Source organism: Bubalus bubalis, chromosome 6, assembly GCF_019923935.1.
Source record: "Bubalus bubalis isolate 160015118507 breed Murrah chromosome 6, NDDB_SH_1, whole genome shotgun sequence".
In the NCBI taxonomy this organism is placed as follows: domain Eukaryota; kingdom Metazoa; phylum Chordata; class Mammalia; order Artiodactyla; family Bovidae; genus Bubalus; species Bubalus bubalis.
The window spans coordinates 119,277,923-119,305,863 of NC_059162.1; the positions used below are offsets into that span (position 1 = coordinate 119,277,923).

The following is a 27,941-nucleotide window of genomic DNA, read 5'->3' on the forward strand; positions in this document are numbered from 1 at the left end:
GAGCATCCAGAGCATCACGTGGAGGGGACAAAAACCGGCCGACGATCTCCGGCAACTAAGCAGCGGGTTGCCTCTGCGCGTGAAGGCGAGTGGGTGCGGGCTGCTCTCTTGGCTCGTTTCCCGCGTACAGCCCCCCACCCTCCTCCACAAAACAATCAAGACGGAGCTGAAGCCGCGGGCGAGGAGGCTGAAACGGGCGCGAGGGTGAGGGGCCGGTGAAGGGGTGAGGGCCAGGTGCGGGCGGCGGACACTGGGGGCCGAGGAGGCTGCGGGACCCGGCGCGCCAGGCACGCTGCCAGCAGGGCGCAGGCCGGCAGGGCCGGCGCCGGGCCGAGGGAAGCTGGGAGGGAGGCCGACGGGGGGCGGGGAGGCCCCTGATAGGCGCGCGGGAGGCGTGACGTCACGTCCGGCGGGGGAAGCCCTGCCTCAGCGCCCCCGCCCCCGCCCCCGCAGGTGGTGTCGCCGCCCCGGGCGCCGGGCGTGGGGGGCCCGCCCTGGGGACCCCGGACGCGGCCCCGCGCTCTCCGCCACCCCGCTCTCCTCCAGCTGTTGGCAAATCCGAGCGAGCCGGGCAGGCCCCCGCCCCAGGCCCGGGAGCCGGAGGGGCGCCCCGTGCGCCTGGGATCGCGCCCCCGCGCCGCGCCCCGCCCCGCGCGCCCCGCGCGCCCCGCCCCGCTCGCCCCTCCCCGCCCCTCTCCCCGCCGCCCAGGGGCCGGGCCCGGACTGCGCGCTCGCCTGCCGCGCTCTGGGGCCGCCCGAGCCAGCGGCCGGACCTCGCGCCCCGCGCGCCCCGCGCCCCGCCGGCTTTTGTTGTCTCCGCCTCCCCGGCAGCCGGCGCCTCCGGACCGCCAGCCGAGTGCGCGGGGACCTTGGCTCTGCCCTTCGCGGGCGGGGGCTGCGCGGGCCCGGCCGGGGGCGCCGCCGGCCCCGCCATGGAGCTCCGGGCCCGAGGCTGGTGGCTGCTGTACGCGGCCGCCGTGCTGGTCGCCTGCGCCCGCGGGGACCCTGCCAGCAAGAGTCGGAGCTGCGGGGAAGTGCGCCAGATCTACGGGGCCAAGGGCTTCAGCCTGAGCGATGTGCCCCAGGCGGAGATCTCGGGTGAGTGACCCGCGCGCCCGGAGCGCCGCTGCGCCCCCTCTTCTCTCCCGCCATGCGACCCCGCGCCCCGCGCCTCCCTCCCTCTGCCCGGGTCTCCTCCACTCCGCCCGGCCTTCCCCGGCCGCCGGCGCGCACACACCGGCCCCTTCCCCATGGAGCTGTCCTCGCCGCGCAGCCAACGGGGCGCTCCCCGACCCGGCGAGTCCTCCAGGGCAGCCTGGGCTGAGCCGTTGAGTCGGCTGTGGGGGCGCAGCCGACCGCGGCCGTGGGCTCGGGACTCCCCCGGGGTCGTGCGGGCCTTCCCCGGAGGCTCCTGAGGTCGGCCCGGTGATTCCCGGGGGTCCCCAGCAGAGACATCCTCGGGGCCCCGGCGAGGCAGGGAGAGAGCTGTGCGCTTGGGGAGGGGCGAGGGCCGGGGCGGACGGGCGCGACCTCGGCCAGCGGGAGCGGAACGCCGCCTCGCAGGGACTCCTGCCTGGGGAACTTGTGCTCGCCTGGCGCTCCGGGCCGCCTCCAGCGGGGAGTCCAGCTGCAGGTGGTCGGCGCCTTGGATCCCGCCCAGGGGCCGTGCCGTTTCTTTGTAAGAGCAGCGCCGTCGCAGGCGGCCTGGGCCCTGCAGCTGCCCGCAGTCCTGCACACCCTCCCTGCGGGCCTCGGAGGAGCTGTAGGGACCAGAGCGGGGGTGAGAGGGGAGCGCGGAGTCTGCGGAGCTCGCAGACACTCCCCCCACCCCCAGTCTCCTTCCTCAAACTGCAAACGTGTCCAGAGCCGCACCGGGTGTGCACGGCGGTGCAGGGTTCACGGGACCCAGGGTGGAGGGGGTGGGGGGGGGGGCGGCGGCTGGGATCAGAGCTCCAGGCTTCTGTCCTGGGGACGCCTCCCAAGCCGGGGGGAGGGGGGTGGCGGGGAGAGACCACACTCAAGTGGTGACACGGGGGACAGGGAAGGACCGCAGCCACAGGAATTCTGAATGAAAGAGGAGAGTGAGGGCCGCGTCCATGGCCGGGCCTGGCTGGGGAACGGGACAGGGGGGTCAGCCAGGCCCTTGACCCCTGCCCCCAGGAGGACAGAACCCACAGAATACTGCCTGGGCTCCTTGACAGCCCCCTGCCCAGGGCTCTGGAGATTCCCCCCTCAAGTCCCCCAGGCAGGCCTTCCTGTGCTTCTGCTGACGGAGCCCTGCCATTGATCATCAGAGCTGTCTCCTCCCTTGGAGGGGCGATTTTGGTGGGTGCGTCTGGGCACCCCGGACCAGCACAAGACCCCCTGCACAGTCGGTTCAGGCTCTCCCCCGACCCTGCCCCATGCAGGGGCCGGATGCCTGGAAATGCTTGAGCTTTCGGGTGAATCCCCGAGCCCCAGGGTCTCCCAGCCCCAGTCTCGGCTGGCACGCCCCCAAGTCCCCTGGACCCCACAGCCCTGCCTCAGATGTCCACTCCCACGCGGCCTTTGTGCCCTTGGGGGCCATCCTACTCTGGATCGCATCCACAGGCCTCTGTCCCAGTTAGGCTGAGACACAGAGTGGCGGAGTTTGGGCCGCCGCCAAGGGCTGGGAGCGCGGCGGGCAGGCTGGGGAAGGCGAAGCCGGTTGGCGGCCGGGCCGAGTCTCGGCCTCCTTGGGCTGCAGGGTGCAGGGCTTCAGGGCCCAGGACTGGCAAAGCGAGCTGCTGTGCGTGTGATGGGGGACTTTGCAACTGGGGAGCGTGGTGCCAGCCGGGGCTCCGGGTGCCGCCCTCACGGAGCCTTCCTGCCTGGACTCCCTGTGACTCCTCTGCCCCAGCTCCCGGGGGTCCTGTGGCTGCACCCCACCCTCCGTGAGTGCCCCGCAGGGCCCAGGCACCGAGAGGAGTGCCAGCGCCACGTGGGGTGAAGGAAGCGGGGTGACCTCCCCAGGCAGCGGCCGGCCCTGTACGCTCCTCCTGCTCCGGCAGCTTGGCGCGGCTCCGCGGGCCTGGCGCTCCCTGGTGGCCGTGTGGCGGCACGACGCTCTCCTGGAGCCGGGCCTTCCATGTTGAGTCTTGGGGGCCGGTGGGTGGACTCCTCTAGCCTGGGGTTCCCCCGGGGGTGGGCGCCCGAGTTGGCTGGTGGGGTGGAGGCTCCGTGTTTCCCAGGACTGGAGGGGAGGGAGGGCAGCCCTGGGCCTGTGGGCGACCTTTCCAGCCTCCACCTCCCCAGGGGGTAGAAACTCCGTGGGCTCACGAAAGAGGGGCCATCAGAGCACAAGGGGATTCTGCTCGTGACATGTGTAGTTTTTTGGATGGACAGCCAGGCCCAGCCAGGATGAGGAGGGCAGTCATCCCATTTTACAGGTGGGCCTCCCCCCAGCCAGAGCCCTGCATAGAAAGTGAGAGGGAGCCGCCCCTCAACCTCAATCCATCTGCAACGGCTGGGAAAAGCCCAGCCCCAGGCTGCATCTCACTCACAGGACATGCACACACTCGTACACGCATGCACATACACACATGCACACGTGTGTGCATACACGTGATGCACATGTACACACCTGCAGGCCCATGCACACATACATATGCACCCGTGCATGCGTACACGTGTGCACACACGTACACACACACATGCATACACATGTACACATACGTCTGTATAGGTGCCTGTGGTCTCTCGGCCTTCGCCTGGGGGCTTGCTCCCGGGGCGCCTGCTGGCTCTCCTGACCCTTTGACGCCACGGTTCATCATGATTTGTCTGACCCTTCGCTAGGGTCCTGGGGGCAGAGGCGCATCTGTCTGTTGTGTTCTCTGCGGCAGCCGCAGAACCTCGCCCGGTTTCTGGCACGGAGTCGGTTCTCAGTCCACACCCACACACGTCCCACTTGATGCCCGGCCACGGTGGGGGCCGTGGGAGGTGGAGGGCCCAGGCTGAGGAGGAGGGACCTGGCTGTCTGGCTTTGAGGTTGGAGGTCGAAGGGGGAGCCTGGCGCTGTCAGCGGCTCCTCGGCTCCGGGACCCCAGCTGGCCAGGGGCCCCCAGCAGGGGCCACCGCTCAGGCCTCCCAGCAGAAACCATTGCTTCTCTGTGCGGCCTGCCCAAGGCTGTCTCTCAGTCATGGTCAGCGGTCCTTGCACAGACCACCTGGTGCCCAGCCCAGCCCCAGACCAGACAGTGTGCGCATCCCACCCCCATGAGAGGGCAGAGGCCCAGGGGCCTGCCCTGGGTCCCCAGATGGTCTCCAGCCTCCGCTGAGCCGCTGCTCTGGCCCCTCACCCCTGGAGCCGCTACGGTTTCATCATCCCCAGCCTGAGGACAAGGCTGGAGGGAGGGGGAAGAAGGGTGGGGGCCCAGGGGAGCCAGGAGCTGACAGGGCCACTGCATGATGCAACAGCCTGGGCCCCTGCTGGAGCCCCGGACACACCACCGTGCTCCTCAGAGGGACAGGGCGTCCTCCCTGGGCCTGGGCGCAAAGGCCAGCCCTGTTGCTTCACCCGCCCTCTGCCACCTGGGCTTTCTGGCCCCGTTTCTCCACGTGTGACAACAGACATGGTCAGGACCACCCCAAAGGCCACAAGAGTGGGGAGCGTGCTGACCCTGTGCGCTCTGGGGGCTGCCTCCAGCCCTGGAGCCCATGCAGGCCCTTCCGGCAGTGGTGTCTAGCAGATGGGAGCTCTGTCCTGCCCTGGACTCGGGGGGTCACTCCCCAGGACCGTCTGGCGGGTGCAGTGGGTGGGGGGGTCTGGACCTGATTCAGGGGTCACTCCCTGGGACCGTCCAGTGGGTGGGGGTTCTGGACCTGATTCAGGGGTCACTCCCTGGGACCGTCCAGTGGGTGGGGGGTCTGGACCTGACTCAGGGGTCACTCCCTGGGACCATCCAGTGGGTGGGGGGTCTGGACCTGACTCAGGGGTCACTCCCTGGGACCATCCGGCGAGTGCAGGGGTGGGGTGTCTGGACTTGACTCAGGGGTGAGTAGCCGAGGCCACTGCCACTTCTCCAGCTCCACACGCACCCACTGGGCGCTCAGGTCCAGAGCCCGGTGTGCTGACCCCCAGGCCCGTGGCACTACCGCTGAGCAGTGCTGGGCTCGGGCTTCTGGGTGCCTCATGCCACTCCAGCCTGGAGGCCTGCCGTGGGGCCTCACGGCCCAGGCCTTGCTGGGCCGCCAGCTGCCCTCTCCACAGCTCCCCCAGTCCCAGCCCACCTCTCATGCCAGGTGGGAGGCCTCTGCACTGACCCCTCCCGGGGGCCTCCCTGCCCCTCCCTCACTGAGCTGACGGCAGCCCGGCCTTCCCAACGGGTGCACCCCTGGCCAGTCCTGGCACCTGGCCAGTGAAGGCCCGCCACCCCTACCCTGCTCAGGAGGGCTCCTCCAGGGGCATGACCCTTGGTGTGCCCCGAGGGCGACACAGCTGTGATCCTCAGGGCAAGCCTGGCATGTGCCCAGCACCACAGCAAGCCAGGTCCCCCGGCAGTCACAGGAATGTCCTGTCTACTCCGGAGGGCTGGCCGGCGTTCTCAGTAAACTGGCCCCATGCTGGCCCTAGTTAGGAACAGCGTGAGCCTGCAGTGGACAGGCCTCCTGGCAGAGGGGCTGGGGAACGCTGGCCAGACGGCAGGTGGACCCCGGAGCCGGGGAGGAGAGCACAGAGCGGGTGTGGGTGCACCAGGCCTGTGCTGGGGCCCCCAGAGACACGGGCACAGGTGTCAGCCAGGCCGGGCCAGGCCAGGAGGACAGGCCAAGCCAGGGGAACAGGCCTCACCAGGTCAGGTCGGGCCCCGGCCAGGACTCGCCCCCTAGAGAGAGGCTGGCCAGCTCTCCCCAAGGCCTCAGCTTATTTCCGGAGCGTTTCAGACCAGGGCTCAGGACCAGGCCCATGCCTGGTGCCCACCCTGACCACGTCCAGCCACCAGGCTAGTCCTGTGGGGCAGGCCCCTGCCCACGTTTGGGCGGGGCTCCCGTGCAGGGCCACCCACCCTGTGCCGGCTGGCGGCCTTCTCATCGCGCGCATCTAGGAACAGGCCTGGGCAGGAGTCCCGAGCTGCCTGTAGCCTCCGGGCAGGGCTGGTTTGGGTGGGGTGGGGGCCGTGGTCGTCCCCTGTCTCCCCCTGTGGGGTAGGAGGTGCTGGCCTGTCCTCCCTGCCATGGCCTCTGCCCTGGGGGCACAGCCGGGGCCTCCCTCTCTCCTGACTATTCCTGCTCCGGCCGCAGGTGCGGGGGCACCCTAGGTGTGAGGGGTGCGGACCTGCTCCGCTGGCAGAAGCGTGGGAGCCTGGGCAGGTCGGGGAGCCCCTGCAGGGCCAGGCCAGCCTCAGCCCAGCCCGTATCTGCCTATGGCCTCGGCGTCAGCTCCCACTGTCCTGGCACACATGCTCCCTCCCACAGGCCGGCCCCCCGGCCCACCTGCACCGGCATCCCTCGGGGGCGTGGTGCCCGGCGGCCTGAGTGCTCCCCCCACTCTGGGGGCTCTCTGCCCCCCAGGGTGCTCCCCAGACTGGACAGCCTCAGCAGTGAGGTCTCTGGGCACCGGCTGCATGGCGCCGGGCTGGGCTGGGCACTGGGACCCGGGCATGAAGCTGCTTCCCCGGGGCTGCCCATGGAGATGCCCCAGGCTGGGCAGCTCCACGGCAGGGGGCTGCGGTCTTGCAGTGCGGGGGCTGGAAGTCCGAGATCTACGTGGTTCCTCCCAAGACCGTACGGGAAGACTTGTTCGGGTTTCCTCTGCTTCTGGAGGTGGTGGGCGACCCTTGGTCTGGGGGTCTCTGCTTCGTCTTTACGAGGCCTGTGCCTGCCTGCGTCCAGATTCCACCTTATGGAAATAAGGACACCGGTCCCATCAAGTTAGGAGTAGAGCAGTTACATCTGCAAAGACCCCACACTCAAATGAGGTCCCATCCTCGGGTCCGAGGGTTTAGGACCCAATGTGTGGACTAGAGACAGGATTCAGTCAAGGTCAGGGGCGCTTCGCATCCAGTGAGCAGGGCTCCTGGGCTCTGGGTGTTCCATGGGGGGTGGGGGGCTCCCTGGGCCAGGGCCTCAGTGCAGCTGTGGGGCCTTGTGATGGGGTGAAAGCGTCAGGCCATCCTTAGCTCACTCCTCACCCCCACTGGCCCGCAAGAGTCTCAGGAAGCAGCCGGGGCCCTGCCCCATGGGCCTGAAAGTCTCCATCAGTCGGGTGGGGGTTGGGGAGCAGGGTCCTCTGCCTCTGACCTTCCCCGGCACTCAACCTGCTGAGGTGTCTCCCTGGTGGCAGAGACCACCCAGAACCTGGTGGGCAGTGAAGGCCCGGAGTGAAGACCTCCACAGGAGGCAGGGCCACTGGGCCGGGACCGTCATGACTCAGTGGTGCCTATTTGCGTGGACAGGCTTGGGGTCCCCGCCGACGCGTGGGAGGCCCTGGGAGAGGACACAGCATGGGGGGGCGGGGCGGGAGTGAGTGTGGGGCGGGGCAGGAGTGGGGGGCGGGGCGGGAGGCTGGCTCCTGGCTCCGCCTCCCGTGGACCCAGGCTGCTCCTTTGTGCTGAACGCTCCTGGGTTCTGGAGGCTTGGCCGGGTGACAGGACAGCTCTCGGGGCTCCCCCACGAGCTGTCCCCCCACCCCTGACCTCAGCCCCCAGGAGGCCCAGAGCCCCGCCCACCACCCCCACCCCGGCTGGAAGGAGGGGCCCTGGGAAGCTGGCGGGGACTGCCAGAGCTCTGGGAGGCTGTGCTGTGCCTAGGCCCCGGGCGCCGCAGGTGGACGGCGTGAGCACAGCCAGGCCTGGGGCCGAGGGGAGGATGGGGCAGGAGCTGGCCACGCAGGAGGCCCTGCGGAAGCACCAGCTCCAGGCCCTGCCTTCTGCAGCCCGTCTACCCACCAGGTGCCCGTGAGCCAGGCCAGGCCCGGGTGCGTGGCCTGCCTCATTCCACCACGCCCTGGCCTCTGCCCCACCCTTGCCTGGCAGCCAGCCCTGCCCAGCCTTCCAGAGCTGGCAGGTTAGGGGGCTTGCAGGGCAGGCCGAGCACCACCTGGTCCAACCGCTTAGTCGGTCGGGGGGGGGAAACTGGGTCCCAGCGAGGGGTCCCTGCTGCTCAGGGCCCCGTCCCTGGAGTGGCTGCTCCCCCATGGCCTCCCCGCCCTGGCCTCGCTGTGCCCCCGGTGCCTGGTGTGGGCACTGACGGGGTGCCCCAGAAGGGAGCAGGTCAAGGGTGGGGCCATCACGCAGGCCCCATGGGGGCGCTGGGGGGCATCTGTGTGGCTCTGTCCATGGGCGCTGGGCACGCGTTCCAGGTTGCGGGGCGTGGTCGGTCAGAGGATGGAGCTGGGGGTGAGGTCACAGAGCCCCTCTCACCCGCCTGCAGAGATGGGCCCTGGCAGACCCCGAGGACCAACTTCTCCAAAGCTGGGGGGCAGGTGGCGAGTCACTGGTGGGGCTGGGTGGGGCTGGGGGCCAGGAGAGGAGCGGGGCCCATGAAACCCCCGCGTGGACCCGGGCCACAGGACAGCCTCCTGAAGTCAGAGCTGCTCCTATTGACAGTGCCTGAGGCTCGAGCCCCACCCACCAGGAAGTTCCAGCAAGAAGCGAGGACCCTCACCCTCCCACCCATCCATCCTTCACTGCTCCGCACGCACCCGCAAGCCACGGGCCCCCTCCACGAGGTCAGGGTCTAGTGAGAAGCTCAACCGGGGCTGCGAGGCCCCCCAACCCCCACAGTCCAGGGCCCGGCCATCAGCGGCTGTACCCCCCACCTTTGTGCCCCGCTGTTGGCCCCAGGGTGCGTGTGACCACAGTCACACCCTCAGTTAGCCCAGCAGCCTGAGGGGTAGGGCAGCACGTCTCCCTCCCACGTGGGCAGCCAGCCCTGGACAAGTGGCCCTGCGCCTCCCCGGGGGCGACTTTCCTTAGGCTCACTGTCAGCCCCGGAGGCTGTGGGGGCCTGGGGCCCACGCACACCTTGGGGCACCTTCCCCAGCACCGAGGACACTGTCTGACCCTGGCGGTGACCGCCCAGGCTCATCCCTGTGTCTAAACATGTCCTGGGCACCCAGGGCCACCTGCAGCACTCTGGCCCCTGTGCTGAGCCACGTGCTGCAACTGTGTCCTGCAGCAGTGGGCTCCGGGTGCCCATCCAGGCTCCGGGCCACAGGGACTACCTCCCCCACCTGTGACCTCCCTCAGAGCCCCCCCCCCCCGGACACAGATTACGCCACCTGCTGCAGGGCTGGCTCAGGCGTTCACGCCCACCTCCCGTTGCCGCAGAGCTCGGGACGCACTGGACCCACAGCCGTATTTTAGAGGCTCTTACGATGTTTAGCCCCACCATCCCCGACCCCCTCCCTTGGCCTGGCAGTGGCTGCCCCCAGGGCAGTCAGGCGCCATGTCAACCTCTCTTCAAGTGACCTAATACCCAGGTGACCTCCCTGTCACTGTGTATTTGGGGGCTGGAGGGACACCGGGGCAGCTGCGGGTCAGACGCACAGCTAACCGCCCTCCTGCTAGGGTAAAGCGGCGTCCCCAGCCAGGAGCAGTTCCCTGGGGCCATGTTTGGTCATCACAGTGTGCAGGGCAGGGGACAGGGAGACCAGGGGCCCCGTGAAGTGCAGGTCACTCCTGAACAGGTCAAGGGGCGGCTTCCAGAAACACCGGTCGCACCGCACAGGAAGCACTTGAACCACAGCTCTAGTCTGGATGCAGTCAGTGGCCAGGGGAGCGGAGCGGAGGGGGCGGCCCTCTGCTTGGGGCCAGGACAGGCTTCGGGGTTGGGGGTGGACTCAGCTCTAGAAAGATCGGCGAACTGTGGTGGACAGATTCAGGTGTGAATTTGAGGCTGGGGTCCTTAACCAGGGTGCCCAGGGGAGGCCCAGGCTTAGAAATCCAGGAGTTCGTGAACTCAACTGAGAAAGACAGTACATCTCCTTTTTTGCTCACCTTTAGCCAGAATTTAGCGCCTCTTGTCATTATGAACAAGGCAGTGATGGCATTCTGGAGTCCGGGGCTCACTCACCGTGGACCGCTGGGTCCCCGTGCCCCTTTACTTCTCGAGCAGATGTCTCCAGGTGCCGCTTCCACTCAGGCAACTTCGCGTTCCCCCTTGCTTGCCCGTTTATCCCATTTCAACAGCCGCGTCACCGCACCTGCGGCTTCCTTCACTACCCCCTGTATAATCTTTCTTTCCTAAGCGTTATTCTGAGAAAGGGTGTGCTGGCTTCAGTGGACAGTCAAGGGCGCAGAGGAATGAGGCCTCTGCCTGGTGGGCTGGACCTTCAGCCCAGGTGGGGTGCTGGCGGGGCCCTGTCTGCTCCAGGAGAGCCTGTGGGCCAGGGGTTGGGGTGTGGGGCACACAGATAGTCTGAGCCCTTCGGAGTGTCCTTGAGCGCCTACTGCGTGCCCGGCGCTGTCCTTGGTGCTGAAACATAGCCACAGCGCTCTCTCTGCAGGCACTGGGCGGCCGTCAGAGGTCTCATAAGCTGCAGCTCTGCCAGCCGTGGTGACCACGTGTTACTTTTGTAAGTTACAAGTAGAGAGAACCTGTGCAGGGTTAGATGGATGCATGTGGTTTACAAGCTTCACAGCTGGCAAAGAACCCACATGCCAATGCAGCAGACAGACCCAGGTTCGATCCTCTGGTGGGGAAGATCCCCTGGAGGAGGGCATGGCAACCCAGTCCAGTATTCTTGCCTGGAGAATCCCATGGACAGAGAAGCCTGGCAGGCTATGGTCCATGGGGTCGCACAGAGTCAGACATGACTGAGCGACTTAGCATGCACATGCAGTGTACCATCATATACATCCCCCCACCTTGACAGTAAGCAAAGACCTCTCCCAGCCTGGGGTGGCCCGGGGCCCAGCGCTGCATGACCACTCTGGCTGAGAGATGTGGTCTTCCTGCCCTGTCCTCCCTGGGGACTTGAGATGCTCGTTCGGCCACAGCTGCCCTCCCAGCCCTAGGGCCCTGCGCTGCCATGCAGGACTCTTGCCCTGGGTGGACCACCCACCCCCGGCTGTTCCTGGTGCACAGAGCCCAGCCCCCACCCCCTCTGCTATCTGGAGTTTCCACCTGGAGGCCAGGGGTCGTGGGTGCACTTGGTGTGCAAGGCCAGAGACTGAGGAGGAAGATCCTGAGGCTGGGCACCAGAGAGGGGGACACAGAGGCCGCCCTGAGGAGGGTGGGCGCTGCCCACAGGGCTCTGAAGGAGGCAGCCTGCTGGGCTAATGGGCAAAGCCCCTCCCCGGCCCAGGGCCAGGTCTTTCAGATCCAGTGGCCATTCCCAGTGGCCGATGTCTTGGGAAAGAGGTGGGGCCATAGCAGAGGCTAAAAGCTGGCTGCCCGGACCCAGCCGTCCTGCCAGCGTTCAAGCCCAGCTCCACGCTTAAGCACTGTGTGACCTTGAGCCAGTACTGAACCTTTCTGAGCCTCAGAATGCCTCTGTATAACCGGGATGGTAGCAGCGCCTGCCACGTGAAGTGGCTGTGAGACTGGGTTCTCGTGTGGCACGCACAGCACAGGGCAGCCAGGGTGCACATGTGTCATGGGGGCATCACGTCCAGGCACACCTGCTGGAAAGGCCAGCCCAGCCCGTGTCCAGAGGTGGGGGACTGCCTGCTGGGGTGAGGGAGATTGGCCAGCCCCAGGGCCCTGCTGGAGGTCTGCGGGGCGCGGGCTGAAGGTGGGGGACTGCCTGCCCTGGCCGGGCCCCAGAGCCACACTGGGTGTCAGCGGGGTGCAGGCTGGAGGCAGGTGACTGCCCGCTGGGGGTCAGTGGGGCACGGGCAGGAGGCAGGGGACTGCCTGCTGGGGGTCAGCGGGGCACGGGCAGGAGGCAGGGGACTGCCCGCCAGGGGTCAGCGGGGCGCGGGCAGGAGGCGGGTCTCCCCGTCGCCACCGCCGCATCCTGGGCGGCGCCATCTCTTGGTGTCTCTGCTCCCACTCGGTTGGTCCAGAGAAGCTGGGAATTTCAAGAAGCATCAGCTCTGGGCCCCCCAGGAGGAGCAGCCCACAGTGTAGGAGGGTCCCTTCTGCCCCCACTTCCAAGCCCAGGGCCAGCCAGGAGGGCTCCTGGTGCAACCTTGAGGATGGCAGCTGGCTTTCAGAAAGGAGTCCAGCAGAGTCTCAGAGGGCGCTGCAGAGAGATGGGAGGCGGTGGGGAGAGGTGCCCACAGGACCCTGCTCATGGTCAGCCGACGGCCAGCCTCAGGCCCTGGCGGCCCACGTCAGAGGAGGCCTGTCTTTGCCCAGCTCACTGGGGCCCACCCCTCACTGTCCCTTTGGCCCTTTTTGGGGATGGGGTTGTCTGCCCCAGGAATCCCGGCTGCTCTGGGCGGGGCCATCCTACCTCTGCCCGGTGGACGTGGCTGGACAGAGTGGGGACCGAGACACTGGGTGCCTGGGGTTCCAGATTCCCTGCCGACCTAGAGACCGTCTCTGACAGATGCTTCAGCTTGACCATCCCTGAGGAGCTGAGCTGGAGAAGTCAGGAAGCAGGCAGGTCCCACCTTCCCACTTGCCCCCAGGACCCAGAGGAGGCCAGGGTCCCACCTCTGGGGAGCCGGGCAAGCAGCAAGTGCTGAGCTCAGCTGACTGCCCAGGGCTGGGAGCCCTCTGCGTGTCAGCTTGTGGGGTCCCTTTCCAGTGGCTGTCCCGGCCCCTGTCCCTCCCGGGTGCAGGTGGGGTGGCTGCTGGCCCTGCATGCTCCTGCCGGTGTCCTGGGTCACTGAAGGGATGGTGCAGCCAGCGGGGTGGCCAGGGCTGTGTCTGGTGAGGCCCACTCTGCCCTCATCTTCCAGGAGGCTGGTGGGCCCCCAAGTGCCCGGGACATTCATCTCCCCTTCAGTGAAGACAGGGAGGCCTGCGGGCCAATAGAAGGAGGCGGCGTTAGGCAGCAGGTCTGAGTCATCGAGCGAGTCTCAGACGCCTCCAGCCTCAGTCTTCTCATCTGTGAGATGGGGATAATTGTATCCTCCTGTTGACAGAGACGGTGAGGCCCATCATTCTCCAAGGAGGCTGGGGGCTGTGGGAGGGCAGGCCCCTTCTGACGTCCACCTCCCTGCTTCTGGTGCTCACCTGGGCGGGGTCTGAGGGCCTCAGAAAGGAGTACACACGTGTGCACACCCACACGTGGTGGGGAACATGGGTGACTCATTCAGGCTTCTCCCCACACCCCACAAGGACTGCCAGATTTAGCAGATAAAACTACCGGAGACCCGTTTAATAAATTGGTATTTCAGGTAGGTAATCATTTGAGGGCATATATCTTGAACACTTAAATTTTGAATAAATAACAAATGCGTTCTTAGGATAAACGTCTCCACATATGTAGTGCAAGTATATCCCAGATATTGGGGAGGGGGTTTGCGTGCATTTTTGTGGTGAAATACACATAATAAAATTTCCCACTGTGGCGATTTTGAGCGTACGCCTGGTGGGACCGCGGCACCGACGCTCGTGCAGCCGACCCCACCATTTGCAGAGCTTTCCTCTTCCCCAACTCCGGCCCCACTGAACACCCCCACCCCCTCTCTCAGTCCCTGGTCATCACCACGCCGCTGTCTGTCTCTAGGGGCCCTCGCTGAAGCGGAATCCTAAGTGTTTGTCGTTTCAGGACTGGCTTTCAGGCTCTGCATCGTCTTTGGGGTTGGTCCACACTGAGGTGGCTCGGCGCTTGGTGACTCCCTAAGGCTGTGTGGCATCCGGCCCCTTGTCTGCCTGGGCCCCTGTGTCTATCACTTCACCGGACAGTCAAGTGGCCGCTTGGGCTCTTTCCACCATTTGGCCTTCTGCCCAAAGCTGCTGTGCACAGGGGTGGACAAAATCGCATTCAGGTCCTTGCTGTCAATGCTTTGGGGCCAGATACTTTTATTCTGGAAAATAATGCATCGTTGATCTGAAGTGTACGTGTAACTGTGTCCTGACCATATCTGTGCCCCACCCCAGTCGTGCCTTCCAGGCTGGGCTCGGAAGCGCCCACGCGCGGCAGGGAGGTGGGCGATGCTGTGCCTGGAGGTGCTGCCTGGGTGGCGATGCTGAGTCAGCACCGGGGGTGGGGGGGCACCCCACCTGCTCCTGCCTGGGGCCCTCCAGGCAGGCGGGCCATGGGTGACCGGTTCGGTGGCAGAGCGTGTTGGCTCCTGCCTCGGCCTCCGCCCTCCTGCTCAGGAATTCCCCTGGGACTGGAATCAAGGGTGGCCTTGCATTGGGAGAGGCGGGGAGGCCTGGGTCCTTCCGGGTCCTGTGCAGCACTCCAGGCTGAGTGCCCTGGGCCCGTGGCTCGAGCTCCCTGAGTGGCTCTAGCAGGAAGAACCAGAGGGGGCAGTCATGAGTGTGAGAGGACCCTCGGACCATGCGGGCCCCCAGTGCACCCTGCACCTTGTCGGGGGGTGGCGGAGCACCTGGAGGAATGAGGGGGTCCTCGTGGGCAGGGGAAGCGCCCCACCACCCCCCTCATACCAGCAGGAAGCACCAGCTCTGGGGAGGGGTCAGGTCAGGGGAGTGCTGGCTTTCCAGTGGAGACGGAGGCCCGAGGCTGCAGGTTTGCGGCCACGCTGGTGTCCAGCCTTGTCTCCCAGAATGCTGGCATAGCCCAGAGAGTCTCTCTTTGGACACAGGTCCCTGAGCACCAGGTCCAGCTTGGGCCTGGGCAGAGAGGCCCCCACCAGCAGGCCCAGCAGCTCTCCGGCTGCCAGGGAGGGTGGCCAGGCAGGAAGCCCCCACCGAGGCCACTCACACTCCAAGAGGTCAGAGGCTGGGTAGGCGCTTTGGCCCAGAGGAACCTGGAAGGCTTCCTGGACGAAGGGCTAGACGAGTGGGTCTTGAAAGAAAAAGTAGGGCAAAGGGGAGGGTGCGTGCGACCCGGGGGCTGGGGGAAGCAGCAGGTCAGACGGGCGCCAGCAGGGGCGGCTGTGACCTTGGACTTGGCTGCCAGGTTTCCTGGAGCGGCTGGGTTGGGGGGATTGGTGAGCAGCCGAACCCATTTGTCCGCTCCGTCCTCATTACTGGGCATGGCCGGGACAACTCCTGTCCCCAGAGGCTCCTGCAGTGGCAGCGGGGTCTGCTGTGTTCTGGCCCACCCGGGGGCTGTGTCCACTGCCTTTCCGGGGTGGACAGACAGGCCAGCATGGAGACTTTGTGGGAACCTACCGAGAGGACCCTGGGGCTGCAGCACCCCCTTCTGCTATTCTGGGATCGCCCGGGCAGACGCAGCAGAGGTGGGCGGCACCAGTCCATCTCCTGGGCTACTTCCGGCCCAGAGGTTGGGTGGTCAGGCGAGGGAGACGGGAGAGCCGAACGGAGCCCGTGTTCCCGGGGGCCCCTGTCAGGGACGGGTCTGCAGCATCTCGAGTGAGTGCCCTCTGCAGCCTGACCTGGGCCAAGGATGAGGGAGCCGCACAGAGCTTGCCCTGGTGGGCGAGGCTTCCGAGGGGTACCTCACTCCCGGGCCCTGAAAGGACCCCCCACCCTGCAGCAGGGCCTGGGCCCTCAGCCAGAGCTGCATCCAGGCCCACATCCGGCGGCCCTTACCACCTCACCAAGGCAGCCCCCAAGGCCAGTGCCCACTGGCAGGGTGGCCTGCTCAGGGGTCTCAGAGCAGAAAGCAGGCCGCAGGGAGCACCCTTGTGAGCTGCCTGGTGGGGCCCCCTTGCTCCAGGACCTTGGATGCTGTGGGCTGCCTTGGAGAGGCCACTTTGCTGAGAGCTGCCTGTCCAGCAGGTCTCTGTGCAGGCCAGCCTGGGGCGGGGGCGGGGGGGGGGGGTTCCAGGGCATGCAGCGCTGTGGGGAGGGGGCCTCAGCAGGCAGGCCCTGCAGTGGGTCTGGCTCATGCTGTGGCAGCCAGGACCAGAGCTGGGGCTGCGGGGAGTGGCGGGGACAGGGGAGAGCCAGCCATGGTGACCGCCTAAGCGTGTGGGAGGGGGACCCAGGAGGAGGTGGGGACTGGGCCGGAGCAGGGTGGCCAGGCAGGGGCCTTATATTTCGCAGGGGAAGCAGACAGGATGTTAGCATGCAGACCGGGATCACCGACTCAAGACTAGGGGCGGGAAGAGAGTACGGGTGGCTGATGGTGGCCTTTGAGCGCCCAGCGTAGGGCTCTGGTCGTTGTCATGGGGAAAGGGGGCTCGCTGGCGGGGGGCTGTCATGCTCCATGGGGAGCGAGCTGGCGCCCCCCTCGCATCCCCACGCCGGGAGGAGCTCCGTGGGGCAGGAGCCAGGCGGAGGCCCGGGCCGCGGGAAGCTCCGGGGCTGAGTGCGGCCGCCGCAGTTTCCGGGGGAAGGGGACGGCGCGGCGCGCGGCGGGGCGAGGGCTGCGGGAGGAGGCGGCCCCGGACCGTGTGCGCCCGTGCTGCGCGGGGCTGCGCGGGGCGGCGGCCGCCAGTGCGTCCTGCTCTGCTGCGCTTCCGCTCGCCCGCTCCGCAGCCTCTCCCGGGCGGACCCCAGACCTCCATGCACCAGCGCCTGGAGTCGCACGCCGTCTGCCGGGACCGCCGCCGCCGAGAAGGGGGTTCGGGCTAAGCCCGGGGCTGGCATCCAAGCGCGGGGACCCGCCGTCGCCCGCGTCCCTCCGCACTTCCATCCCCGGGCGCGTCACCCCGACCCTTCCTACTGATTTTCCTCGCCGCTCACCATGTTGCCCCCATCACCACCGCCCAGACCCCACCTTCAGTCCGGCCTACCCCACCTTCGCCCCCAGTGCAAGCCCCTCGCCGTCTCCGTGTTTGCCCCATCGGGCCCCCGTCCTCACCGCGCCCATCCTTCCCCCACCTTCGCCCCGTTCCCACGCCCCACTCCGCTGCCTCCTCGCCACCCCTCCCCGTTTATGCCGCAGCCCCCTCCTGCAGCAAGCCCCCCTTTCCTCCTCCATCAAGCCCGTTCCCCTCCCCTTCGCTCTCGGCAGCCCCCGTGCCCGCCCCGCCTGCCGCCCCCAGCCAGGCCCGCCTCGCCCACTGCGGCAAGCCCCTTCCCCGCCAATCACAGCGCCCCCGGCCCCCCTCCTGCGGCGCTTCCCCCCTCCCCTCGGCGCTGCCGCGCCCACTGCGCCAGCGCCCGCTCCTCGCTGCGCCAGGAGCGCTGCCGCCTCTCCAGACCGCGCCGGCTGCGGCTCCGCGCGTGCGGCCCTCTGTCCCTGGCCGGCGGCCGCTGAAGCCCGGGCGCTCGGCCTTTGTCCCGCCGCCCGCGCTGCCGCCCCGGGGCGGCGGGGTCCCGGAAGGGCCGGAGGGACGGACCCCTCCCGCCTGGCGCCGGGGTGTCGCAGGCGACACCCCTGGGTTTTTCGGGTCCCCGCCGGTGACGGAGGCTTGGCGGCGGCTGCGGGCCGGCCCGGTGATGCTGGCAGGTGGCCGGAATGGTGGAGGGGCTTGGGGCCGGCGGTGAGGTGCTCCGAGGGGGCTAGGGGAGCGGGGCGGGGGCGGTTGCGGGGTCTGTTGCCGCGTTAGGAACCGGGGATGGTGGCGGTTGAAAAGCCCTGTCCGCGGTGGGTCTGTGGCTGCCCCCCCCCCCCCCCGGGTGGACGCCTCTCGGGTGGGAGGTGGGGCGGGGTGAGAAGATGCAAAAAGGTGGCCTGGGGATCCCACGGTGGGCGGTGCCCAGGGAACCCGGGGTTGCTTGTCCGGTGCCTCCCCACCGACCACGTCCAGCCTGATGGACATGCCCGGGGGGTCCTGCAGACCATCGGAGCAGGAGTGGGCACGGACAATCGTCCAGAGAAAGATCTGCGGCTCTGGGAAAGCCTCTCCCCACCCCGCCCCTCCACAGGAGGCCGGTGGGGTCCAGGGCAGAGTGCAAGGGCGGGGTGGCCAGGGGCCCCTCCCTGCTCTTCCGGCCCCGGCCTCCCCTCTGGTGTTTGGGGGCCCTGGTGCCCGGAGCTGCCCGCATAGCTGTGTTCCAAGGGGTCTGGGGAGGCTGGCTGTCTCCACTGAATTAGCCAGCGCATCCTGGGGGTGGCTGGGGGAGCTGGTGCCTAGCACCCGATGGTGGCTTCAGAGGCTGGTGCCGCAGGCGGTCTGCGTGCTCCTGTGTGAGCCGCAGAAGCTTCTGGAAAGATGGGCTTGGCCTGGCGCCATCTTCCCGCTGCAGTCTCCTTGGGAGGGCTCCCAGGCACCAGTCAGGACTGCCGGGCTGGGCCGGCACAGACGTGCACTCTGTCCAGCCTAGGAGGCGAGGACCACCGCTGGCATGGGGTCTTGGGCTGCAGTGCTGGGGTCACAGAGCTGCTGGGGGTGAGGAGGGCTGTGGCCATGCGCGCAGGTGGCAGGAGGCGAGAGCCTCAAAGATGTTTAAGCTGTAGTGATGGGACCTAGCACCGAGGAGCAGGAGTCTGGGGGGACTCTGGGAGGTCTGAATATGGGGGGGCTGGCTACGTGGTCTGCTGTCCAGCAAGGGGAGGACCTGCCGTGGGGTCAGGAAGCGAGTGCGGGTGTTTAACCTGGGGAGGGCAGGGGGGTGGTTCGGAAACGTGGGGGTGGGGCCCAGAAGTGGGGGAGCAAACCCAGCATGAAACAGCCCTCCCCTCTCACCCCCCCCAAAACCTGGATCACGAAAGAAGGTGTCACAAAGACAGAGGAAAGGAAGAATTCTAGAAGGATCTAGGCGGCTGTCAAAAGAGCAGCAGCTGCTGAGAAAGAAAGGAGGGACCGTTGTGGACCAGCCGTGGGGTTGGGGGGGGGGGTCAGTGCAGGTGGGAGGGGTCAGCAGGCAGAGGGGGCAAGCTGATGCCTCCCAGAGGGGGCGGGAGGGGGAAAGTGGTGATGAGAGGGGTGGACTGGGCAGCTCTAAGGTGGACGGGAAGCCAGCCGTGCCCCCATCTGGCCCAAGGACCCCTCCCTACTCTCCAGGCGTTTAACCGAGAGGAGGTGGGGTTTGGGGATGGAGATTTGAAATGACGGGAAGAGAATTGCATCTGTCCGCCTTGCACACCTCCAGGGACCTGGAGCTCATGCCCTCCTCACACTGGCAGACCCCCCCCCCACTATTTGGCTAAGATGGGGGGAGCAGGCCTGCTGTTCAGGAAGGCACCCCGCAGAGTCTGCCCTCTGCCCGGGAGGTGTCCCGACCCACAGGTCACCCTGGAGCGCGGGCTCTGACCACCGGCCACCACATCCGCCCCGCAGCGGCTCGGGGCGCCTCGGCCCAGCCCGCCCGGGGCCCCAGGCCGGCGCCCAGGCTCTGGCTCCGTGTCTTCACTCCCGTGTGTGTCCACCGAGGGAGGGAGGGACGGGGGCTGTGCTGGGGCGGCCGGGAGAGCGCGGGAGCCCGGGCGGCTGGACGAGGTGGCGGGGGCGGGGGCCAGAGCGGGCAGCTCCCTCCCAGCTGCGGTGCCCAGGAGCCCCTCCAAGCCCGCCCAGAGGGGGTTTCCTGTGTGTCCTGGATCGGGTCGGGGGAGGGGGTCGGGTTCACCAGGGTATCGGCAAGGTTGGGGAGGGGATACAGCCAGCCTGGGACGCTGCCCCCAAAACCCACCCCGTGGCGCAAGTGCTTAGGTGCTGGCAGCCTGCAACCCCCTGCCTGCCCGTCCCCAGCTTACCCCCCACGGGGCTGGTGGTCCCAAGCAGCAGGGAAGGCATGCTCCTGGCCCATTGTTGGTGGGGAGGCTCAGGCCCATCTGGCTGGGTGCACAGCCTCCAGCACCTGGGAGACGGCCAGTCTCTGCCAGCTGGCCCTGCGGAGACCCCAGGCCCGCTGTCCTGCCCCACCTGCTGTGAAGGGCCAGGCCCAGGTCAGAGTCAACAACGGCCGAGAGGAGGCCTCTGGGCGCCTCCTCAGGTCCCAGCCCCCCTGCCAGATGCTGCCTGCTCACCCCTACCCCGCTCCCGCCCCAGAAGCTCTGCTGGTCAGACCGGGTGCCCAGGCCCCCGACCCCAGCCCCACACGGCCTCCATCCAGGCGGGACCCCTGAGGCCACGCCACTCTGCCCACCCCAGGCCGGCACAGGAGGGAGCCTCCTGCACTGCTCAGACAGGAACTGTGGCCGGTGTGGGGGGGGCTGGGAGTGGGGGGTGGGCTGAGGGCCCAGTGGGTATGGGGCCTGAAATCGGGCAGCCTGAGCCGCTTGGCCCTTGACTGTGTAACTTTGAACACGAAAGCTAACCTCAGCCAGCCTGTTTCCTGGTCTGCAAAGTGGGTTCACACTCAAAACCCGGACCGGCACGTTTTGAAAGGTGCGCCCTTCACCACAGGGGCCACCGGGCCAGCCTCAGCACTGTCCTGGCGCTGCTGTGAGCTGGGCCACTGGGAACCAGTGCCTGGGCGGCAGCGGGGGACGGTGGGGGCCCTGAGGGGTGTAGGCGTGTCCTACCAAGCGGGGCAGGGCTCACAGCAGGGCCCCACTGGATGTGTGTCCGCTCATCCTGACAAGAGGCCCCTGCATCTGGCCAGCCCAGAGCTGTGGGTGGGCAGCCCCCCAGCCTGCAGGGCCTCCTGCCCTCAGTGGGAGCCGGCGCCCCGAGCTGCTGTGGGGGAGGCTTGGGCTGTCCTGCCCCTCAGGCGTCCTCTCATCTCCCTGCCCTCAGCCTGGACGCAGGGGAGGGCTGCCGGCAGTCCTGGACGCCTCTCGCCCTCCTCCATGAACCTGGAGTCTGGCGGGCCCCCACCACCACAGGCCCTGCGGCCTCTGTGCTGAGTTCAGGAGTTGAGCTGAGCTGCTCGGGGCGCCTGGGACACCTCTTCACATGGATGGGGGCAGGGAGGGGGGCTGGGAGTGGCACCCCACACCCCTGCCCTGGCTCTCGGGGCCCTGGGACACGAATTCTGCCGAGGGCAGTGCAGCCCCCGCGGGGCCCAGGCCCTTCCCGGGTCTGCCTCCCCTGGGCAGCCCCCCACCCCCACTGTGCCCCCTCCCGGGGCCGGCCCCCCCAGCCCCTCCTCTCCCTGACGCCAGCTCCTCCCCACAGGCGAGCACCTGCGCATCTGCCCCCAGGGCTACACCTGCTGCACCAGCGAGATGGAGGAGAACCTTGCCAACCGCAGCCGCGCTGAGCTGGAGACAGCGCTTCTGGAGGGCAGCCGGGCGCTGCAGGCCACGCTGGCCGCCCAGCAGCGGGGCTTTGACGGTGAGCAGGCTCGGGGGCCACGGACACTCGCGGTGGAGGTGGGCACCTGGGGCCTCCCCCAGGGGGCGGGCCAGAGCGGGCATGGTGGCAGGTCGCCTGCGGGCCTCTTCATCTGCTCGAGGAGCCAGCGTGTCTGTCCCGTCAGCCCTTCAGAGGGGACCGTCCGCCTCCAGGGGCTCCCCGGCACCCAGAGCTCTCCCAGCGCCTGCCAGGGACTGGCCTGGGGCAGGCCACCCCAGGCTCTGGAGCTGGGAGCTCTGCGTGAGGACCACAGGGCGCCGCGAGCGGGGGCCCTTGGCGTGGTCCCGGTGTCTGTGGGTCAGCGGTTCCCTCCGGGCGTGGCTGTCACGTCTGGGCCCAGAGCAAGGAATGGTGGGATGACTTGGTGACGTTTACAGTGGGCCCCTCGGAGGGGGCGGCGGCAGGGGCCCCCGGAAGCGACTGAGCTGTCAGAGCCTGCACGTCACCCACTCAGGACGCTCATTTGTGTTAAAAGCGATTCTTCACCCGCTTCCAGTCCCACCTGGGCCCCCCACCCCTCTGCGTGCCACCTCCCACCCCAGCCCCACCGCTGCACCTGGTCCGGCCACCCCAGGTCTCCCGAGCACCCCTCCCCAGGCCGCCCGCCGCAGGGGGCCCTGGTCTGAAGCATTCCAGGCCCTGAGCCCAGCGGGCCCATGCTGGCTGTGTTCCAGAACACAGCTCTCCAGCCGCAGTCACCAGGGCCATCATCTGAGGATGGGGCGGGGGGCTGGGCATATGTGTGGTGGCCCCATGACCACCCCCTGTGCTGGCTGGGCTGGTCGCTGAGCTTTCTGGAGGCCGGGCTGGGGTGGGGACCAGACCCCTGGGGGGGATGGGAATATGGACTGGCTGCTTCCTCCCACAACCCCCACCCAGGGGGCTGCACAGCTCAGCCAGGGCTGTGCCAGGGTCTCCTGCCCGAGGCCCTGGGTGGGGCGGGTGTGGCCACTGGTCCAGGGGCTACAAGCCTGACATTCCCACGGCCTCAGAGCAGAGCTGAGCTGGCCTGGACACCCGAGGGTGGACCTGGGTGGGGAGGGGTGGCCACAGCTCCTGAGGATGCATCTGCACGGGGGGGCGGTGTGCCCTGTCCCCTGCAGTCTCCCTGCGAGAGAGGAGGACGATGTGTGGGCCCCGGTTCTCAGCACATAGGGCAGAAGCATTTTCCCCAAAGCCCCGGGGTCTGCTGCCCACGGTCACCCTGCACCTCCACAGCCCTGACTGGACTCTGGACGTGTCCTGAGGGCTGCAGGGGGCCCTCTCCAGACCCCCAGGCAGGCCGGCTTCCGGAACCAGAGGGAGGGCCACGTAGAGAGGCGGGAGGGCAGGAAGCCCAGGAGAGCCTCAGAGACCCGCAGGGTGGAGGGTGGACAGAGACACCCGGGGGGGGCTGAAGACTCCCCAGGACGGGGCACTGGCTGAGTGACAGTGGGGGAAGGAAGGAGAGCTGCTGGGAAGGAGAGCAGGTAAGGGGCGCCCAGGGCCTTCCCCCCAGTGGGTCCCACCCCAACTCTGCACCTTCCTGCCCTCGGAAGCAGTCCCTTCCAGGTGCTCGTGTGGGGCTCAGGTTAGAAATAGATGCTGGACACTGCAGTCCCCAGGCCGGGAGGGGTAGGGCTCAGGACCCCGTGGGGGCCGGCATCCAGGGCCCCCGCAGGTTCTGGTGACTCAGAGCATCGGGGGTGTGGGGGCCGGCATCCAGGGCCCCCGCAGGTTCTGGTGACTCAGAGCATCGGGGGTGTGGGGGCGTCTCTGGCGGAGCCCCCAGGAATGCCAGTCGGGGCTGCAGCACGTGGGGTGGGCAGGGGCCCTGGAGGCCTCACGCCCACCTCCCCCGCTCCCAGATCACTTCCAGCGCCTGTTGAACGACTCGGAACGGGCGCTGCAGGAGGCCTTCCCGGGCGCCTTCGGAGAGCTGTACACGCAGAACGCCAAGGCCTTCCGCGACCTGTACGCCGAGCTGCGCCTCTACTATGGCGGCGCCAACCTGCACCTGCAGGAGACGCTGGCCGAGTTCTGGGCGCGCCTGCTCGAGCGCCTCTTCAGGCAGCTACACCCGCAGCTGCTGCTGCCTGACGACTACCTGGACTGCCTGGGCAAGCAGGCCGAGCCGCTGCGGCCCTTCGGCGAGGCCCCCCGCGAGCTGCGCCTGCGCGCCACCCGCGCCTTCGTGGCGGCGCGCACCTTCGTGCAGGGCCTGGGCGTGGCCGGCGACGTGGTGCGCAAGGTGGCCAAGGTGCGCGCCCCGCCCTCTGCCACGCCCCTGCCCACGGGAGGGGTGGGGGACCTGGGTTGTGAGCTCTGCCCTGGGCAAGGGCCCAGGCCTGTCGGAGCGGGAAGGGGAGGGGCCTGGGGCTGGACGCCCCAGGGGCTCCAGGGGTCAGGTGGACAGGACATGAGAGGGCTGCCCGCTCCCTGGCGGAGCGGCGGAGTGCGGTGTCCGGTGTGGGAGGGCGTAAGCGTCAGACGCCTACGGGGCTGGGTAGAACCCACCTCTCCACCCCCGCCCCCCCAGCAAGGGCCCTCAGTAAGTCGCCCCGGCCTTAGGGCCCTCGTCTGCATGGCAGGCAGTGTTCTCGCTTCCCCAAGGAGGTTTCGTGACCGCAGTGTTCCCGGGGGAGTCCCAGCACGGTGACCGGACTGGTTGGACTGAGCGCGCTCCGCCCCCGCCCGGGGCCGCAGGCCTGCTTGGTCATTTGGGAGGACACAGGGCCCCAGTAAAGGCCCCGCCGTGGTGGGGCAGACCTTGGCACCCTGACTCCCGCCCAGCCCCGCCCGGGGCTCCCTCTGGGGGCGATCACGTTCTGTGGCCTCGGGGTCAGACTGCCTTGGCCCTGCAGGTGCCCCTGAGCCCCGAGTGCTCGCGGGCCGTCATGAAGCTGGTGTACTGCGCCCACTGCCTGGGGGTGCCCGGCGCCCGGCCCTGCCCCGACTACTGCCGCAACGTGCTCAAGGGCTGCCTAGCCAACCAGGCCGACCTGGACGCAGAGTGGAGGAACCTTCTGGGTAAGCCCCCGCTGCACGGCCGCCCACAGGGGCCTGGCCTCTGGAGTGGGTGGTCCCCGAGGCTGGGGGGCAGGGTTCCCTCTAATCTCCCAACGGAAGGTGCCATGGCCAGCTGCCCGGGAGGGCACCCTGGGGGTCAGGTTCCTGTCCTTGCCCACTGAGCGAGCACGCTGAGGTGCACGCGTGAGACGCATGGCAGGGCGACCCGTGCGCGAATTACCGTGTGCACTGCTGCCACGGGTGAGCCAGCTGGCATGTGCATACGTGAGGTGGGTCACCAGACACACATGCCAACACGCTTGCACTCGTGTGTGCATCTGCTCGTGTGAGGTGAGCCAACACGCATCCGTATTGACACCCGTGGTGACACAGGCTAGCACACATACACGCCAAAACACAGGCTAACGTGGACGTGTGATGGCACGATGTGAACATTGTGAGACGTGAGGTAACGTGTGCACACGGTGGGCCAGGTGTATGTGTATGTGCTGGCAGGTGTACGCTTAGACACACGTGCTCAACCTATACACGCGTGCCAACACATACAGGAGCACGTGTAAGTGGGCTGGCCTGCAGTGAGCAGACATGCAGAAATACTGTCTCATGCGGGCTGACGCGCCTGCGCGTAGCACAGCCATGAGCCAGCGTGCGTCCATGCAAAGTACCCCGTGTTTCTGTTCACGCCTGGGCCAGACTCCATGGTGCTCATCACGGACAAGTTCTGGGGCCCGTCGGGCGCGGAGAGTGTCATCGGCGGCGTGCACTACTGGCTGGCGGAGGCCGTCAACGCCCTCCAGGACAACAGGGACACTCTCACAGCCAAGGTGCGGGGGGGGGGGGGGGAGGGGAGGGGGCAGGGGAGGGGGGGCAGGAGAGGGGGGGCAGGGGAGGGGGGCAGGGGAGGGGCCCCGGAGGCGGCCTGGCGCCCGTCAGGACCCCTGCGTGCTCCCCCAGGTCATCCAGGGCTGCGGGAACCCCAAGGTGAACCCCCAGGGCCCCGGCGCCGAGGAGAAGTGGCCCCGGGGCAAGCTGGCGCTGCAGGAGAGGCCGCCCGCGGGCACGCTGCAGAAGCTGGTGAGCGGTCTCTGCCGGGCGGGCCCAGGGTGGAGAGGTGGGGGGAGGCGGGCGGGGCAGGCTGGCGGGGGCGCCTGGTGGCCTGACCACTGCCCCACAGGTCTCCGAAGCCAAGGCCCAGCTCCGAGACGCTCAGGACTTCTGGATCAGCCTCCCGGGGACGCTGTGCAGTGAGAAGCTGGCCATGAGCTCGGCCAGTGACGAACGCTGCTGGAACGGCATGGCCAAGGGCCGGTGAGTGTCCCGCCACCGCGGCCCCTCGGCGTCTCCGTGGCCCCGGGTGCGTCATGCCCTGCGCCGGGTCTGACGTGGGACACCCCCCGGGACCCAGAGCCGGGACGAGGGCCAGGTCCCCACCGCATACACAGGCTCAGTGCTTCCACGCTCTGCTGCAGGGGCCCGTGTGGGCTCCTGGCAGCCCTTGAAGTCCTTGGGGGATTGTGGGGGGGTTGCCTCAGGCTTGCCACCACCCTGACCGGAGGAGCGGGGGCTGGATGGGTGTTGCTGGGGCCACGCCCCTTTGTGGGGAGCAGGACAGTGACCCAGGGCTTGTCTTTCTGGCCTCCAGGTACCTCCCCGAGGTGATGGGTGATGGCTTGGCCAATCAGATCAACAACCCTGAGGTGGAGGTGGACATCACCAAGCCCGACATGACCATCCGCCAGCAGATCATGCAGCTGAAGATCATGACCAACCGCCTGCGAGGCGCCTATAACGGCAACGACCTGGACTTCCAGGACGCCAGTGAGGGCCGGCCGGGGCAGCTGAGCGCCGGGGCGGGGCCCTGGGGTGGGGTGGGGTGCCAGGGAGCCCTAGCTGGGGAAGGGTGTTGGGGGAGGGGGCGGCCTCCTATCCCCGGGGCCCAGGTGGCTCTAAAGGCCCGGCTGCTGCCCAGCTGTGGTCCCGGTCCCCGCCTTGTCTCCGACACGGCTGTGAGCCTGCCAGGACGTCCGCCCAGCCTCGGCAGACTCCAGGAACTGCCGTCCCCAGCGCAGGAGGCCCAGGCAGAGGGTTGTTGCTCTCGGGGTCCCCCAGAGCCTCCTCCCCTTTCCTCCCCAGGCGACGAGGGCAGCGGCTCAGGCAGCGGCGAGGGCTGCCCGGACGAGATGTGCGGCCGGAAGGTCGGCAGGAAGAGCGCCAGCTCGCGGACGCCGCTGACGCACGCCCTCCCGGGGCTGTCGGAGCGGGAGGGCCAGCAGACCTCAGCCGCGGCCCACCCCCCGCCCCACGCCAGTCCCCTGCTGCTCCTGGGGCTTGCCCTGGCCCTTCCAGCCGCGCCCCGGGGGCGGTAACTGCCCCGGCCCCAGGGACCGCGGCCAAGGACCGACTTTGCCAAAACCCGCAGCAGACGATATTTAACTCTCTGGGCCGGGAGGCCCCGGAGTGGGACGGGGGGGGTCGCCGAGGGACCCGGCTTGTGACTGTGCTGGGGATGGGGCGGGGGCTTCACCCGGCCCCCCGAGCTTTCACTTTTGTATGGGGCCCTCAGGTCAGCTGGGGACAGTGTCCCCCAAAAGCCATGCGTTTCAGAGACCTCGAGGTGCCGCTGGCCGTCTCTCCCCCCAGCCCCTGCGACACCGGGCCGGGTGAGGAGGCCGCCTGGGCGGTGTCCGGCTGAGCGCGGGCTGTACCCCCCTCCCCCACCACCGAACATCTGGGGATCAGGTGTCTGAAAGCCACGCCCAGTCCTCGGGCCCAAGAACCCCCAGAGGGCATCAGGGTTCCCGCTGGGGCCTAGCGGGGCCTTTGGGATTATGCATGAGCCCTGACCCCACCCCCAGGACCCTGTCTGGGCCCCCCTCTCAGCAGCCGCATTGGGCTGCGCTCCTGGCCATCGGCGAGGCCCACACGGGGACTTACAGAGACGCCGCCTGTCCCCACCCTTCCCCACCCCCACCCAGACCAGGGCCACGTCCCAGCTCAGGACGACGCAAGCCAGGGCCGCAGCCAACCCCTGGCCGCCACCTGGCCGCGGGGACGCTGGGTGGCTGGGGAAATCTGAGCTCAGGGCCAGCAAGACCCAGCGCCCACTCCGAGGGCCTTCCCTTCCCTGACCTTGCCGGCCGCAGGCCAGGGCGCTCGACAGTTAAGGGCTTTCCTAGCCACGCCTCCTCTACAGGCCCCTCCCGCCCTTCTCACCCAGAGCTGCCTTCTCGGCTTCTCCCTGGAAGCTTCTGAGGGTCCCAGGTGACCTTCCGCAGCCCTGGGGTCTCTGCAGGCTCCTCCCCAGGCCGAGGCCCACCCTCCTAAGCCCTATCCACTGCAGGGTTTGGGGAGGGGCCACTCCCTGCCAGAGACGGCTTGGGCCGGGCAGGGTGGTCTTGAGGGTTGGGGGATGCTGAGCCACGTAGCCAGGCCAACCTCCTGACCAGCCCCTGGGCCCCGAGAAGGCTGCTTCCTGCCGCTTTGCTTTTCCTCACGGGGTGGAGGGCTTCCAGGCTCTGGGACACGCGGGGTCCAGGGCTGCTCACACAAACACGCCAACCGTATCAGAACCTTGTGCCGGGGCAGGGTCAGGCCGGGGCCTCCCTGCCTGCGGGTAGGGGCCAGCTGGACTCCCGGCCCAGGGGCAGCATCACCGTGTGCCCAGACGGCCACTCGGGCCCACCCTCCCTTTTTCTCTGGATGGGGCGGCCCTGTGTGGTCAGTGGCCCGGCCAGCTGTGTCTCGGGCTGCACAGCGTCCACAGGTGACGTGTGTTCTTCGAGTCCTCGTACGAATAAAAGGCTGGAGACCGCGCGTCGCAGCAGTGATCCCGCCGTACCCCACCTGGCAGCA

General features: G+C 68.2%; 2 protein-coding genes across 2 annotated transcripts; both read left to right on the forward strand.

The window, feature by feature from the left end:
* The first annotated feature begins 760 nt into the window (after positions 1-760).
* Positions 761-27,902, forward strand: GPC1 (glypican 1). The gene is made up of 9 exons (XM_025289280.2): positions 761-1,098; positions 20,901-21,059; positions 22,928-23,319; positions 23,924-24,089; positions 24,783-24,913; positions 25,044-25,163; positions 25,264-25,397; positions 25,732-25,907; positions 26,223-27,902. The coding sequence occupies exons 1-9, from the start codon at positions 933-935 to the stop codon at positions 26,453-26,455; spliced, it is 1,677 nt and encodes a 558-aa protein (XP_025145065.1). The 5' UTR covers positions 761-932; the 3' UTR covers positions 26,456-27,902.
* LOC123334192 (basic proline-rich protein-like) lies at positions 15,822-20,892 on the forward strand. Its single transcript, XM_044945390.2, has 2 exons — positions 15,822-20,168; positions 20,520-20,892. The coding sequence occupies exon 1, from the start codon at positions 16,119-16,121 to the stop codon at positions 17,445-17,447; it is 1,329 nt and encodes a 442-aa protein (XP_044801325.1). The 5' UTR covers positions 15,822-16,118; the 3' UTR covers positions 17,448-20,168; positions 20,520-20,892.
* Positions 27,903-27,941: the final 39 nt, after the last annotated feature.